The sequence below is a fragment of the Macrobrachium nipponense genome, chromosome 11, assembly GCF_015104395.2.
Source record: "Macrobrachium nipponense isolate FS-2020 chromosome 11, ASM1510439v2, whole genome shotgun sequence".
NCBI classification, from domain to species: Eukaryota; Metazoa; Arthropoda; class Malacostraca; order Decapoda; family Palaemonidae; genus Macrobrachium; species Macrobrachium nipponense.
In genome coordinates, this window is record NC_061087.1 from 58,533,288 (window position 1) to 58,550,787 (window position 17,500).

The 17,500-nt window shown below is 42.3% G+C and overlaps 1 protein-coding gene across 5 annotated transcripts in view; it reads left to right on the top strand.

Annotated features, from left to right (window-relative positions):
• Positions 1 to 17,500, top strand: part of LOC135206155 (probable cytochrome P450 49a1) — a 112,859-nt gene that overhangs the window by 78,683 nt on the left and 16,676 nt on the right. For all 5 annotated transcript variants that reach the window (XM_064237448.1, XM_064237456.1, XM_064237438.1 and 2 more), the window contains one exon: positions 487 to 688. In XM_064237448.1, coding sequence (XP_064093518.1) covers positions 487 to 688 — 202 coding nt within the window. The remainder of the gene's footprint in view (positions 1 to 486; positions 689 to 17,500) is intronic.

Below are 17,500 nucleotides of genomic sequence, written 5' to 3' on the forward strand. Positions count from 1 at the left end.
TTGTGTTGCATGTACTGACAATTATTTACCAATGTGTCAGTCATCTTATTAGGTAATAGTTAACAAATGCTGACGAGAGTATAAATTCTGAGTGAGAATTCCTTAGAAATTAACTATTGTTAGGGTGTATCTAATAGGCTTTGCTTCATTAGAGCCAGGAATGACAATGATTTATGCAAGAAATTTTGCTACTTTATTAGCATTTTGATAAGAAAAGTGTATATGACATGTAGGAAGCAGAATTTGGCATATCATCTCAGTCCATATTCGGTGCCAACCTAAGCAGGATCCTTAAAAAACGTTAAATAGTACATATTTGTTTTACTTTCATTAATTTGCAATAATTATTGCCAGAGATTAACTCACTATTGTGAAAAAAAAGTTAACACAGTAATGACAGCCAATTCTGGAAAGAGAATGCATTCATGAAATATCACACATTACAAGGTCATAGTTTCTGCCAGTTTTACAGATTTTCCTCGACAGCTATTGGCCTTGTTGCCTTGAATCGACGATTAGGCTGTCTAGATCCCAACATCTCCAGTGACTCTGAGCCCATGAAGATGATCAGGTACATCAACGAACTTTTCGACTTACTAAACGAGTGCGAGCACGGAATACAGTTCTGGAGGATTTATCCAACTGCCAGCTACAAAAAGTTAGAGAAATGTCACGAAGAATTTTTAAGGTGAGAGACTTCATCCGTAACCTTTAGTTCACCAAAAGGTTACGGGGCCATCTGCATGTTGGTACTTGAGGTTAAATGCATCTAAGACTTGTTTGTGAGAATGTTTATCATTAGTCATTTCCTTGACCAAATTATCAGACCAATTATATTCTGTTCCAGAAACTTCTTAAGCTCATAGCATTCAATGCTTAAATTCATTTCTGATTTTTGAGCCAGAATTCCATCCGTAAAGAACTAGTTTTTATTATTAGTTCATAATACAGATTTTTCCGCTTTCATTAAACACTGGGACGTGATAAACAGGAACAGGTATCATAGCTTGAACTGAATTTCATAATTAAAGCTGATGATGAAAGCTGTGGCTTGGTATCTTGTATCATGCTATCCCGTTAAATTTTGTTAGTCAGGATTATTCTGTGTCAGTATCATAAGATCATCGTAATCTTTTTTCCTCTGTTGAAACAAAGGTAATTATGACTTTTAATATATTTGGAAATTTTCTTATTCGGCAACTTTCATAAGCTTTATTCTAAATAGGAACTCCCGCTATCACGTTGAGAATTTGTGCCACGAGGATTTGGGACTTTACTTTTATTCATTTTCTTTATAATTGTTCATCTGAGATGCCATGATGTTACACTGCAGAACTCCAAAAACCTATCATCCCTATTGCTGTCAAAATATCAGAAAGTTCTTCTTGCCCGTGTACCGTATAATGATATTCAAGTCTATGTGCTTCTTTAAAGCTATTTATTTTCCTTGCTTTAGTTTTCTGGTTCATTTCTTCATTTACTACTGTTTGCTTCGTTTTTTTCCTTTGTTTAGTAGATTACTTTTATCTATGCTATGTCAGTCTCGCTTTTGCATTTATAGTTTGTCTTGTCTCCGTTTTCCCCTCATGACGAAGGCGATAATTTAAGACAAACGACAACATGATAATAAAATGCTGTTTCCGAACCACACTAGAAAGTTAAAATACTTTTTGAACAGACTTCGATTAAAAACTATGAAAGCAGACTACTATCAAAAACAGCAGAATGATCGAATGAAAGAGCTCGATTATTCAGTGAAAAGACCATTTCCTATTAAGATAAAAATCATGCATAGTACATTCCATGGTCGATCACACCAGATTAAGAGATTGGTATGAGACTGGCGCCATCATAGCGAAAGATATTATATATATATATTAATATATATATCTATATATATATATATATATATATATATATATGATATATATATAATATATACATATATAATATCTTCTGCTATGATGCTCCGTCATTAAACACACATAAATCCTCCTTCCCTCTGTAGTTGTCTTGACTTGTGTTGTTTTTCTTTATGTTTACGTTTAGTTGAATAGTTGAACTCTATCACTCCTGCAGGTCGGTCCTAAATCTTTTGTTCTTTAGCTCTGTTCACTGCTATTTTTATTTTTAGTTTACTGTATATTCTGTTACCTTTCATTTTAATGGTTTTTACTTTTTTCAAAAATTTGCTCGTTCCTTTAATTTTATGCTTGTGAATTTTTCAAATTTTGTAATAATAATTTTCAGATTGTACAATTCATGATATTTTTTATGGTTTTTAGTTTTTACAAGGGATTTTTTGTTTTATTTTAGCAACCCAGATGATGCACTATGTGAACAATTACGGAACGTTGGAATAAAGACAGGCTGTACATTTGTGTGTGTCCTCTTCCTTCCCTTTTATCGATATATAGTTGTTCACATAGTGCATCATCTGGATTGTTAAAATAAAACATAAAATCCCTTTCGAAATTGTAAAAACTAAAACCAAAACAAATTATGAATTGAACAGCCTGAAAATTATTACAAGATGTAAAAAAATTCAGAAGCATAAACATTAAAGGAACGAGCAAAATTTCTTTTAAAAGACCAAAAGGCAGAAGTCTTTATTATCAATATGTGTTTTACATAGTTTTGAGTGGTTCCTAATATTCAAATGTTCTGGGTTTGAAATTCTGTTACCAGTACGAAAACTAACGCCACAATGAGAATCAGTAAGCACTTTAAGGAGTCTGCTGGTGGATCCCACATAGATCCCTGTTTGATCTCTTCATTTACCTCTGTTTACTTCGTTATTTTTCCTTTGATTTAGTAGATTACTTTTATCTATGCCGTGTCAGTCTCGCTTTTGTATTTATAGTTTGTCTTGTCTCCGTTCCCCTCATGACGAATTTTTAATTTTTTTTAATAATAATTTTCAGGTTGTTCAATTCATAATTGTTTTTGGTTTTAGTTTTTACAATTTTACAAGGTATTTTATGTTGTTAAAATAAAACATAAAATCCCTTGTAAAATTGTAAAAACTAAAACTAAAAACAATTATGAATTGAATAACCTGAAAATTATTATTTCAAAATTTTAAAAATTCACAGGCATAAAATTAAAGGAACGAACAAAATTAAAAAAAAAAAAAAGTAAACGCCATTAAAATGAAAGGTAACAGAATATACAGTAAACTAAAATTAAAAATAGCAGTGAACATAGCTAAAGAACGAATGATTATGGAACGACCTAGAGGAGTGACAGAGTTAAACTAATCAACTAAACGTAAACATAAAGAAAAACAACACAAGTCAAGACGAATATAGAGTGGAGGAGGATGTATGTGTGTTAAATCACGGAACAAGTTGTTTAACAGAAAGTTATTCTAGAATAACAAGCTCTTGAGGGTTGGTAGTATGGCCAAAAGGCAGAAGTCTTTATTATCAATATGTGTTTTACATAGTTTTAAGTGGTTCCTAACATTCGAATGTTCTGGGTTTGAAATTCTGCTTACAGTACGAAAACTAACGCCACAATGAAAATCAGTATGCACCTTAAGGAGTCTGCTGGTGGATCCCACATAGGTCATTGTTTGATATTCAGGGCAAGTATACTTATAAATAACACCAGAGGACATATAAGGCGATGATCGCTCCTTAGTTTTAAAGAGTGAACTGATGGTGAAAGGGCTCTTAGGAATTAACTTAACATCAGTAGCATAAAAACGTTCCCAAATAATTTTTTTAAACTTTAAGTGAAATTTGAAGTTATGAATAAAAGGAAAACATACATAAAACTTCATTTTTGTGGCAGTTAAAACCTCTGGTTTTGTAATGAAATGTTTGTTTAGCAGTTGATATAATTTCCTGTACACCAACTTTGCAGGAAAACAATTATTATTTTTAAAAAATCAATAAAAAATTTAATTTCATTATGGAAAAGGCTCCAGCTTGACGTAAGGACGAGTACCGGGTGGAGAAGGGTAGAAACAGAGTTGGATTTAAAATTACCAATACAAGTGCAGGTGACTAGAGAGAGGTCAAGGGTTCTGCAGATGCGAGGTGGGGTGGAGTCAAGAATTCAAGAGTCTGAAAACAATGATATGGGTCATGTCAGGTAGAAGGATTATGAATTAAACCTGAAATCTTACCCATGAGACGTGTGACTTTTGAAGACGTGTGAAGGCTTCCTTACATTAAGTGGTGTTCAACAAATTAAGCTGGGACCATATTACAAGCCCAGTTGGAGCTGACAGGTTATTTATCATCACAAGACTAATCACAAGGAAAAGCCATTAAAATGTTTTCTTCTTCGTTCATCTAGCAATACAATAGTAGAAATCGTATAAGTCAAAGCACTCTCAGGGGGTTTCTTATCCTATGCAGGTGTGGAAAGGGGACCCTAATTAGTTTACAAACATGGAAATTCATTACTGCTTGTCTCTTCCCAAGGTTTTGAATTTTTCTGTACTGTCCCAAATTTATTTTCAAAATTTCTACCTTTGAACAATCCAGAATGGATACTCAGGATACCTCCCCATAAGGAAAATGTTTGAAAGTCTTCTGACTGGCAACATCTACAATCTTTACAAGGACAAAAGTTATATAACCACCTATCTCTCACCATTGAACAACAAACCAATGCATCTACATAAATAATAAATCCTATTAAAACACATAAATAATGCAAATTATATCTCAGGATTTTAACATTATCAATAAGCAGACATGCCTGTATCGTTTTATTCTAGTAACTCAATTTTTTTCATACAAACAGCATTACCTTCTTTACCACCAGCAATATTCTCTATCTATCACTTCATCATCTATCTTAATAGGGGTGTCAATGCATGACACATGTAGTGGGCACAAGAGCGTGCAGGAAAAGCACAAAGTTAGCGGGATACAAAAGGGTAAAACAATGTAATTTTACAAAGGAGTTACATTATACAAAAAAGGGATTTTGACGTAAGGAAAAATCTATTTCTGGGCGATTGGCTCGTGTCGCCAGCGAAATATCCTTTAATCTATTATTTCTAGGGTAAATGTACTAACACATACCAGAGAATAAATAAAATAAAGAAAAAGGTCAGTATAACTGACTCGCTCACCCTCTAAGAGGGTGTCGGTATGAACACTAGGCGAGTGAGACCACTACCACGAGCCAAATGCCAATAGAAATCTCCCACTACAAAAACCCTCCATGAGGGGGAGCCGAACCACAGAGTGAGCAGCTCGTACTACTACTACTCCATCCATGCTGCCGACTGCTGCGCCTCTGGTGGCCATCCTGAAGTTAGCAGACAATCTTGGGCGAAGGGATGGGTAGGGTGGGATTTCGCTGGCGACACGAGCCAATCGCCAGAATAGATTTTTCCTTACGTCAAAATCCTTTTCTGGGCTCAGCTCGTGTCGCTGCGCGAAATCGTACCAGAGAAATAGCACAAGATTGTAAATAAAAGTAATAAAATAAATCAGAATAGGTCTCAAATAAAAGAAAAATAAATATAAAAAGAATATAATTGCTAAAAAGATACATATACACAGTGATACAAAAATAGAAATATGCTTAAATTACACTTAATTCTAATCATGTTACTTAACATAAGGTAATTTACATATACAGAGGTAAAATGGCTTACATGTATCAAAATGGTATCTGTGTAAAGGCATGTATCAAAAATATTATAGCAATTAATATAATCAAATGAACAAATTAATCTACAATGATAATATATAAAAGGAATGTATATGACTTAATATACAAAAACACCCGTAACCATTATAAATAAGATGTATCCCCTAGCATAAAAATAAGGGGGTAACATCCATGAGATCAATATCTATAATCATCTGTGAGTGTCCCTAGCAAAAAAATAAGGGGCACCCACTACATCATCATAAAAGCAGCTAAGACACAAGGTGAATGTAAATGAACAAGGCAGGAATAGACGAACTGTTGGGTGAGGCAGGTAGAAAGGAGGACTGAATCTTCTACTACAGATTAGCTAGAGTCAGGGGAAACTATGTTACCCGCTGCTACTGCTGAAAATTTCAGAGCTTCCAAGGACTTAAGGTAATGACGTTTGAACACTGTCGGCGATTTCCATTCGGTATACTTTTTCAACTCATCGAAGTTCATATGTTGGAAATAATTAATTGAGGTGGCTACTGCCCTGACATCATGTGCTTTCGGGAAAGAGTCAGGATTGGCTTGCTTAATAAAGTACAGGATTTGTTGCCTGATGCCTTTAATGGATAAAGTTCCACCTTTTTCCCTCTTAAAGAGGGGACCCGATGAGGATGAGGAGGTCCTGGACAGAAAGGCTCGTAAGGTTGAAACTGGGCAAAGAGATACATCTTGTGGAAGGGGTAGTACCTTCCAAGGTTCCCACCTCATCAAAGGATCTTCATTCTTTGCTAAAAAAGCTACGTTCCGGAGAAAGTAGGACTTCCCCTGTGGGAAGGAATTGAATATGATCCGGATCTCTGGATAAAGCCGACAGTTCTGAAATTCTTGCTCCTGAAGCTAAGCTTAATAAAAATAGGGTTTTTCTTAAGAGCATTATAAACGAGCATGTGTCATTATCGGTTTCTGAAGCCAGTTTTAGAACATCGTTTAAGAACCATGAAACTGACGTAGGCCTTACAGAAGGTCTAAGTCTAGCACATGCCTTAGGAATAGACGAGAAGTAGGAATCCGTCAAGTCTATGTTGAACCCAAATTGAAATATCTTTTTCAAGGCTGACTTGTTTGTCGTAATCGTGCTAGCTGCTAAACCTTTTTCAAATAAGGATCTGAAAAAGGATATAGCTGAATTAACTGTCATGATTCTAATATCTGATTCTCTCAGGAAGATTGCTAACTTTTTGACAGCAGCATCATACTGTCTCAAAGTTGAATCCCTTTTATCGGATTCCAAGAAGAGAATATTCTGCGGGTCAATATTCGCATCTCTTTTTGCCGCAAACTTCATGAAATCCATAAAGTTAGGGTTTTGAGAATCCCTGAGGAAGCGAACACAGTCTTCGTTTGTACTGACTGGGAGAGCCTGGGATTGGGGATCCGAAGAGGGCGAAGGCCCAGTTCCAGAATTAGGGGATACCAATTGCTCTTCGGCCAGTCTGGGGCTACTAGAGCCACTTGACCCTTGAATGTCCTGAGTTTGTTTAAAACTTTCATGAGAAGATTCACTGGAGGGAAGACATAAATCTTCTTCCAGTTGTTCCAGTCTAGAGCCAGGGCGTCCGTGGCATAGGCCAGAGGGTCCAGGTTGGGGGCTACATAACACGGCAGTTTGTGGTTCGCTTGAGATGCGAAGAGATCCACCTGTAGCCCTGGAACTCTTTGAAGGATCCATTGGAACGAACTGTTGTCCAGTGACCATTCCGACTCTAGGGGGCACTGATCGGGATAGCGCGTCTGCTATGACGTTTCTCACTCCAGCTATGTGAGTGGAGGAGAGATGCCAACTGAACTTGTCTGCCAGGGAGAAGATGGCTACCATGACATGATTTAGATGACGTGACTTGGAGCCTCCTCTGTTTATACAATGTACTACCACTGCGCTGTCCAGGACTAGCTTTATGTGGGAGTACTTTGGTGGGCGCAACCTTTTTAGAGTCAAGAACACTGCCATTGCCTCCAGTACGTTTATATGGAACTGACGGAACTGAGGTGACCAAGTTCCTTGAACCTTTTTGACTTGGGAATACCCTCCCCAACCGCTTAAGGACGCGTCTGTGTGGATGGTGATCCCTGGTGGAGGGAACTGAAGGGGTACTGACACTGACAAATTCTTGACTTTCGCCCACGGCCGAAGTCGATTCTTTAGAATCCGAGGGACTGAGGATAGTTTGTCCCTGGACCTGACATTTGCTCGTGAGCGCCAGATTCTGGTTAGGTCTTTCAGTTTGGCTTTCATTAAGACGTTCGTCACTGATGCAAACTGGAGAGAACCCAGGATCCTTTCCTGAGTCCTCCTTGACGCCAGTTTGTGACTTAGAAATTGCTTGACTGACTTCGCTATTTCTTTCCTTTTGGTTGATGGAATCGACAGAGTATGGGAGGATAGATTCCATTGAATGCCCAGCCACTGAAAGTTTGACTCTGGAGTGAGTCTTGACTTGGTCCTGTTTATCTTGAAGCCTAGATATTCCAGGAACTGAATCACTTTCAGTGTAGCTCTGTTGCATTCCTCGACTGTTGAAGCCCAGATCAACCAATCGTCGAGATACGCTACTACCATAATCCCTTGTGTCCTGAGTTGTTGCACTACCACTTCCGCTAGCTTCGTGAACACCCTGGGTGCCACGTTGAGTCCGAAGGGAACTACCTTGAAGGAGAATGTCTGGTCTCCTATTTTGAAACCCAGATACGGACGGAAGTGTCTTGCAATAGGGATATGATAGTAGGCGTCTGTAAGATCGATAGAGGTGGTGACGGCCCCACGGGGAAGTAAGGTCCGCACCTGCGAGATCGTGAGCATCTTGAACTTGTCGCAGCGGATGGCTAAGTTTAAGCGGGACAAGTCTAAGATTACCCTTCTTTTTTGTGAGCCTTTCTTGGCACGCTGAACAAGCGACCTTGAAATTTTAATCTCTTGACTCTCGCTATAGCTCCTTTCTGAAGGAGGTCCTCCGCGTACTCTGTCAATTCCTTGGAAGGAAGTTGACGGAAAGGTCTGGATGGAGGTGGGTTCGTCAACCAGCTCCAACCCAGGCCTTTTGACACTATGCTCTGAGCCCATTCGCTGAAGTCCCACCGGTGGCGAAAGTGAAACAGCCTCCCTCCTACCTGAAGTTCTTCATTGGTTCTGGTAACCGCCTCGGCCTCCTCTGAAGTGCTTTCCCCTATTAAAGGGGCCTCCCGATCCTCTCCCACGAAAGGAACGCTTACCTCTGCCTCCCTTACCCGAGCGGTCATACTTCTGTGAAGCTTGACTCTCGAAGGCTTGATTGTAAGCTGGAGAGATGGCGTAAGAGGTGGAGGGCTGAGGCTGAGGGGATATCACATAAATTGGCTGTGATTGAGCTTTAGAAGTGGAAGGTTGGGCTGTTTGCACTAAGGGCACCGCTGGAACTTGCTGAGGAAAGCGTGGCTGCTTTTTCTGGTAAGGTTGGAAACGCCTGGGTTTCCTCTGCCCCTTACCTTTAGCTGTTAGGTCTTGCCTCTCTTAGCCGTAAGGCCCCAACGGTCCTTAAGGCTCTGGTTCAGCCTCGTAGCCTCTGACTGGACTTCCTTCACCATAGCTTCTGGGAAGAGATCTGCTCCCCAGATGTTAGACGAGAGTAACCTATTCGGCTCATGCCGAATGGTTGCCTCTTGTAGGACATGCTTCCTACAATTCGTTCTAGCAGTGGCAAACTCAAACATATCTGACTGTACCGTTTGAGTCAGGGATTTGGTCATGAGCTTAAAAAGCGGTTCTGAGCCATAGGCTATGGTTGCTACCTCGGTCATAGCCATAGAGTTAATTGATCTGGCTAATCGCGATTTCGCGTCAAATTCAGCCTGAATAAGGCTATCTGGGAGCCTGGGTAGCTTTTCACCAAACTGCTCCATAGCACAGTCCGGTTTGAGTTTGCCAGCTGAGAAGGTGTTCGGCAAGTCTTCCCACAATTCTCCGGCTGAGGGGAGTAACGGAGATGTGGGATCTGCTTCCTTCAATTGAGGTATGGTTTCCCCCTTCTGGGCCGCTGGGATGGTAGACCTCGCGATCTTTGTCAGGAACGGGAGCGGGGTACTCTCATCCATTGTGAAAATGGTAAAGGGACTCTTAAAAGGTTGTATCTTGGTATTAGAACAATCCATGTCCTCTAAACACCTAAGCCATTCTCTCTGAGCCTGGTCTCGTGAATAGAGGACTGTCTCCTTTGGTACCCTATCATCCCGAACCATGGCTGAAGCTGTGAGCCTTGCGTAGCCTATGAACGGAGGCTGGAGGTCTTCCGGGTAGAACTCGAAGTCCTCTATCCTTCGAGTTCCAAATTCCGGTATATGAAATGAGACCGTCTTGGAAGGGGGCGTATGACGCTACTCTCCATGGGTTGTTCATCGAGAACGGAGGTAGCGAGTCATACGGAGGAAGCTGAGTTCCACTTGTATTGGAAAGTGGAGGAGAGGCTAGAGGGGCTTCTCTCAGTCCGGCTATAATGGAGTCTTGGGAAGTAATCCTATCCGACAATCGAGAGATCATTTGTTCCATGCTACTCTTTAGGGACCCAACCAGGTCGCCCACCTGTTGCAACAGGCCAGCATTGGAGTCCAAAGCCGGAGCTGCTGCGGAGGTGGAGGGGTGGCTCTGAATCGGAACCAGGGGTAGCGGAACTGGTGACTCTGCCGGAGTACGAGATCTCTCTCTGGAGGATTTACTCCTTGAGGACTTAGAGCCGGAGCTAGAAGCTTTAGACCTGTCTGCTCCGGGATTCCCAGCCGGAGACTTACGCGAGGAGGATGAAGCCGAAGTCGTCTTCTTAGACGACGACGACGTCTTAGTCAAGGATTTCACTGCTTGACCCTTGACCTTAGGTCTAACCGAAGCGTCAGGAGGAGTATACAATTCATTACCTGTAAAGCCTTGGAAGGATGGAGAGGTTGCAGGAGTAGAAGAAACAGTTACGCCCAAGGGTGACCCTTGGGTGTCCACCTTACCTACCTCGACCAACAGGTCGTCTACACCTACCATAGGTTCCACATTAATATCTAAAGTCGCGACGTCCGTGGAGATATCCTGGTCTTGGTCAGTTAATGAGGCAGCCAGCTGTTGTTGGATGAAGGCGATAGTCGGGGCCGCCTCTACTGGGTCGACGTATCCTGTCGCCTTGCCTCCGGGAAGATTAATACCGCCAACCGTTTCTCTAGAATGTAGGGCATACCCTTGGCGGCGTTCTTCCCAAAACCGCCGACCCAGGCCCGCAGGGTTGCCAGTGCGGTATCCCTCACTGCCGGCGCCTGGAAGAGAGGGCGTAGATTAGATTTAAGAATCACTTAAAACTAAAACTTAAAGTATAACTTAAACTTAGATGCCTTAAGTTAAAGTGAATGATGAAAACTTAAGCACTAAAACAGAAGCGGAGCAGCTACCGGAGATGGAATACTTACCCCGTCTAAAAGCTGGCTCACCAGATCGTAACATATGGTACACGTCTCATGGTACCAGACCTGGATGTCCCCGTGCGGAGTCGCGCATGGAGCATGGGACCGGCAAACTTCGTGTCCACATGGGTCCTGAAGTGTGGCGGCGCATCCCGGATGCTCACAGTTGGTGGCCTGTAAGTGGGAAGACACATGAGTATCTTAAAGAATATCACTTACAGGCTAAAGGACAGAAGAACTCCGTTGCATGCCGGAGCTCGGAAAAATTTTGGGCATAACCCCTCCCTGCTTCGCCTGAATAGGCTATAATCCCGGAGAGATCCGGTAAGACATGTAAGGGAGGGGGGGATGGTTTAAGGTACTAAAGATAAAAACTTATAGTTAATCAATAACACTTAAACCTAAAACTCAAACGAACCGGACCAAGTCCAGTGCGTAGCGGAGTGTAGTAACTCAGCAATACGGTAAGGTTAGCAGGGACCCACTGTATGTTCCGGTCCACTCTACTGGGTGGACTAACAACTTTCCGCTGGATGCCAGGACTCCGGTAGGAAAGGAGCCCTAGTAAGGTGGGAAAGAGCGAGAAGACATACAGGCTCGAGCTAGCACGGAGCGACAAGGTAGCAACGGATGGGGGGAAAGGCCAGTACCCCCCAACACGTTACCACCCGGCCGGACCGAGAAGCCGGAGAGGTCGAGTCCAGTCTGGGTCTGTCCCGTCTCCCTAGCCCCTCCGCCTGGGGGGAGAGAGGGAGGCAGGCTCGGGTATGTGGAGCGAGCATGGGCAGACCGACCCACCCTCCCCCGACTCTATGGAAGAGCGGGAGGGGGGGGAAGGTGACTGGGCAGGCGTCTGGCTGTCTCGTGATCACGTAGTGACCACGAGGCGGTAAGACCAAAACAAGACAACAAAGCCTAGGGCAAATCAACTGATCAGAGAGATGCTATCGGGAAGCAACTGAACTGAAAAGCAGTAGCATATAGGCCCACTGGGCCAAAACCAACTGATCAGAGAGATGCTATAGGGAAGCAACCAAACTGATGAGCGGTAGTATAGGCTCAATGAGCCAGGCCCTAGGCTAAGCCAGACGCCTAACAACCTAACCATAACAAAATACATAGTATAATTAAATAAAAATAAAAGAAAGAAAGCAATATAGTAGGAGAAAAAATCCAGGAGTGTACGACTAACCCGAAGGCAAGTCTACCACTCAAAGCTAGTCAGAGGCCGATACTAAGAGCCGGGACTAGGGTCTGGATAGAAGAAGCCTACATAAGGTAAAAGACATGCATGCATGACAAACCTGAGTAGACAGTACCCTAAGTAAAACGGATAACTAATATAGAGCGTACATAGATAAGGGGATGTTCTAGGTATGAGAGACCAAGAACGAACCCACCACGAGGCAGAACCATGCTGCCATGCTTCCGACCCAGAGTTCGTATTTATACCTAAAAAACGGCAAATACTGTCTCAGGGCCGGAAAAAACCAACTAACCATAAATACTGAGTACTTAACTTAGCTGCTGCGATAGCTGCACGCTCCATTATAGATAAATCCAACGAAAGGGCACAAAAAACACAGAGAGAAAAATAGCACGTGTGACTCGTGTGCGCTAACTGAAAAGGATGGCCACCAGAGCAGCAGTCGGCAGCATGGGATGGAGTAGTAGTAGTACGAGCTGCTCACTCTGTGGGTCGGCTCCCCTCATGGAGGGTTTTTGTAGTGGGAGATTTCTATTGGCATTTGGCTCGTGGTAGTGGTCTCACTCGCCTAGTGTTCATACCGACACCCTCTTAGAGGGTGAGCGAGTCAGTTATACTGACCTTTTTCTTTATTTTATTTATTCTCTGGTATGTGTTAGTACATTTACCCTAGAAATAATAGATTAAAGGATATTTCGCGCAGCGACACGAGCTGAGCCCAGAAATGAGTTATGAAGGGAGACATTAGCTTTGCCTCTGGAAAACGAAAAAAAATGTTCGGGAAAATAAAGTATCTTGAAGATACTGAAACACGTATTTAGCTCCCGAAGGTTTTGAGCCAAGGGGGGCATGGGCGGATGTAACGCATCCACCACCTCTTGGCCCCCACGGGGGAACGTACTGTGTATAGGTAGGTATCATATGTGGCGCAGTTCATACAGTCATGAAGCGCCCATCACTTGTTCTTTCATGTAGCCTCGGGGGTCCCTGGCAGTTGCTGGGGCACATATTTATAGGGGGCAGAGTTAGTACCTCTGCCCTTACTTGGAGGTTTCCTTGACTTATTGTGTATCTAGGCCCCACATAATAGCCACTATCAGGTGGTGTCTAGGTGTGTTTTGTGTTGTGAAATACATCTCCGGCTCCATCAAAAGGCAGACCGGGAGCCATGCCGGGAGGCGAGAGCCCCATGCACCTGAGGGGTGCCACTCATCGCCAATAAAGCCAAGCCTAGCTCCTTTCTTTGTTTATTGGGACCTGGTCCCACATTCCCTACTCGGTATATCATGATACTCTCCCTGCTTATGGTGCTCGGGGTTTGAACCATGGGGTAGGACCCTAGGTGGTAGGACTGAACAGGGCCTTCTACGTCCCTTTAGTAGAGTTCTTGTGTCCCTGCATAATAATCGCTGAGAACCTACCAGAAGGACTTCAGGTGTTCGTCCATCCCAGAGGCAGGCGTGCCCCCTCAGGCCCCCTTATATTCCATGGGGTTGGGTGGGGTGGGTCAAGGGCCCACCTATCAGAAGTAAATGTTGTCGTTTTGGTTGATATGGATTTGCATGGCCGTCTCTGGTACTCTCTGGAGGTTATTCTCATCCACCAGATCCCGCCTATATATGATAGCCCAGGATCGGGCACAAACTGGGGGGAATAAGCACAAGACACTCGTGCTTAAGGTCCAAGTCGGGCAGCGAGAAGTTCTCCGAACTCTCTATGCCGATCTCGACTGGATGTTTGCTTACAGTGGAGTCTGGCTCTTCCGGCAGAGGTAATCAAGGGCTTCATCGCCTGAGGTGGTCACCTAATTATCATCAGGTGAGGGCTGGCCTTCCGCCTCGCTCTCAAAGATGGGTCGTTTGAAGGTTACTGAGACCCTGGCGAAGAGGTCCCCCTCCCAGGAGCAAAACACAATTATCGGACATAAAATTTGCCACCCCTGATGTCCCTGTTTGGCAACCGATGTGGAGTTTCAACTGCAACGAAGGCAGTTGGATCTTCCTGCCATCTGCATTGGTATAGATCACTAGTTTGGTCATGCTGGTGATGGCGTTAGGCGGGAGTCAGTCCCCCCCTGATAAGTGGTGCCTGAGCAGAAGGATCTGCTAAGGTAGAAACACTCATCTAGCATTAGTTAACCCTAGAGAACTTACCTGGACGGGCTCCACTAAGAGGTACCCCATCTGATATGGCGTCCCGTCCATAGGGTGCTATTGTCATTGTTGTAACCAACCACCCATCCACCTGGCCAGGGTCCCCATACTCACTCTCTATTTTCATGTAGAAGTCCTTCCCTTGCTCGGTGGTGGTCATACTAAAGGTATGTCCAAATTACTCGTCAAATACTAGTACTTCGCAAAGTATTATGACGGATTGAGCCACTATAGTGCACTCAGTACTGTTGGCCAACAGAGTGTCAGCGATGGTGGCACTCTGAGACTAGACTTCCAAGTCTCAATTTCAATGTTTTGGGTTAGTGGCACTCAAAATAGTGTGTGGCTCTCTAAGCAACAAGTCTTGTGAGGCACTCACACTCCTTCACAAAGTCAAAACTCAAAGTCAGGCTCTCAAGCCTACTCTCAAGACAACTAAAGGGTGGCACACGCTATATAAGACTCGCAAGATTTCTCCTTCAAATAAGTTTACTGCAGCACAGGTGGTTAACTGGAGCTCTTGCTAGGTCTCTAATGTCTCAGTCTCGAAATGGGACTCTGAAGTGCGTTAGCACTGTCAGTGATAGTGGCATGCATATACAAGGAGCAAACTCCCTCTTTCCAACTACTGGCACTCTCACCAGTCTCAGCAAAGCACTACTGTTTCTAAAGGTGGCACTCTAAAAGTGTATAACATTGTCAGCAATGGTGGCACTGATATACAAGGAGCAACCTGCCTCCTTCAACTACTGGCACTCACGCCAGTTTCCAGCAAGCATGAGGGCTTAAAAGTGTGGCACTCTAAAAGTGCAAAACAGTGTCAGCAATGATGGCACTGATATACAAGGAGCAACCTGCCACCTTCAGCTACTAGCACTCTCACCAGTTTCAGCAAACACAGTGGCTCTCATTAGAGTCTCAAGTAAGAGCAAAGCTTAGGTGGCACTTTAAAAAGTACAAGACAATGTCAGCATAGGTGACACTGAAAACAAGTAGCACAACAATGCTACCTTAACTACTGGCGCTCCCACCAGTCAACAAAGCACAAGGTCTTCGCGATGGCACTGTAAAGTGTAAAACATCTCAAAAAGCATGACACAAAGGTGCGTGCAACTAAGTTCCACTATGGGAATGCACAGTGTGAACACTCTCACTCAGACCCACAGGTCTTCTTACGACTCAAAGCGTGTTGTTAAAGCGACACGTGTCCAGCTTCCAAACTGGAATTGGATTCCAACATGAACTAAAAAGGGCCTTGACTAAAGTCTTTAATGAATTTATACCATGCTAAATAGTAAAACAGCATTTTGTATCTCCTCCAATGTATATACACACAATTATAACATACTCAGCTGGTTTTCTCAAAGTGAAAGAATTAGCTGCTAATTCCCAAATGAATGAAAACAGACAAATAGGAGCATCCTCGCTAAGTGTCGACACTGTGGCTACTTTAAAGAGAAAGCAAAGATTCTTTCAGGTCTTTAAACTCATGAACAGTCAAGGTCACAATGGAGAACAAGTAAAGCAAAACTGAGCGTAAGTGATTCTCTACTTAGCGTTTGAGACCTAATGAATATCTGAGCTCAAGGTTTTGCATATATACAGTGAGTTATCCGTACTGTTATTTACAACTTCAAAAGCATTTAATTTAGCAAGAGTTATGTACGTTACTTTTAAATGAATATGGTGTGATATTGGAAAAGCATGTTAATATGGCAAGTTCAACTTGTAAATAAAGATTTTAAAGTAGTGAGTTGGCTACTCAGTTATCACTATTGCGAGATGGTAGCAGTATAGCGAGTGGTGTTGGGTTGCCAGAAATGGCTATGTAACAATGAAACTATCGTGTCTAAACAGGGGAAATACACACCTTCCTATAAATTTAATATTCTCCCTTTACTAGATAAGATATCTAGCACTCGTTGCCACATGTGAGACATATAGTCTCGCAAAGAACACAATATGCACATATAACACAGTGAGCTAGTTAGTGGTATGTGGAAACTCGACTTCCACAGCTGATAGACACACACAGTTGGCTGCGCTTGACGTTCAGAACACTCACTATCACAATTTAAATAATACTAAACACTTTGAATTAACACAAAATCAAAATGTAACACAACCAAAATCTTACTTACCAAGGTAAAATAATGCCAAAATACACTTATTCTCTGTCCTAGCCAGTAGTTACTGATTTGCTAATTAACTGAATAATTCCAGATTTGTTCTAGCAACTGCTAATTCCTTCTAAGATTGCAACAAGTTCTAAGATCCTGAGCCAAGGTCGCCACTGTCATAGTTTACAAGCCAGGGTTAGTGCAATGTTTACTCTAAATCCGAAGTTTTGGAATTCTCAAAAAATTGTTTCCTTGTGTACAATCTACACCATTTTCTTACTAGGTGGCTTGCTCACTATGAACAGAAAAAGTAAAAGTACACACCCTTAAGTATAACGAAAATCATATGTCAAAATATAATAAATACATCATTTGTTCATAAATTACTATGATTTTTAAAACGTTTGTCAGGAGATATAAGATTACAGGAGCTCTGTCTAGCTCTGGGGCACTGGTGATGTTACTTAAGTTATTCACAATCACAAGGAAAAATGCCATCACTATGCAAGCAAACAAAGGTACTAAAAAGTGAATTACGGTCATAAGAATGAGAATCACAATCTTAAAATTAGCACACAAATCAAACACTAAGCAGTAGAGCACTGCATGTGAGCTTGTGTGTTGCTGGCATTCAAAAGTGATTTCCCAAATATTGGTACTGACAAAGTTGAGTGAATGGCACTGTTGATCTACAGGGCCAGGCACACAATGGGGCACTCTACACAGATCTGCAAAGGATTCTTGCATGAAACACTGGTAAAACCAAAGTTACATGGTAACATGTAAGATTTCATAAGAAAAGCTCAGCTCTTCGATATTGCAAGAATTACTGTTAAAACTGAGCTTCAAGTATGCGTAGCAAAATCCAGTTAACGTTAGGATTATATTACACCAAAAAGCCTCAATAGTCTCATAGGGAGACCGGTATCCCGGTATCT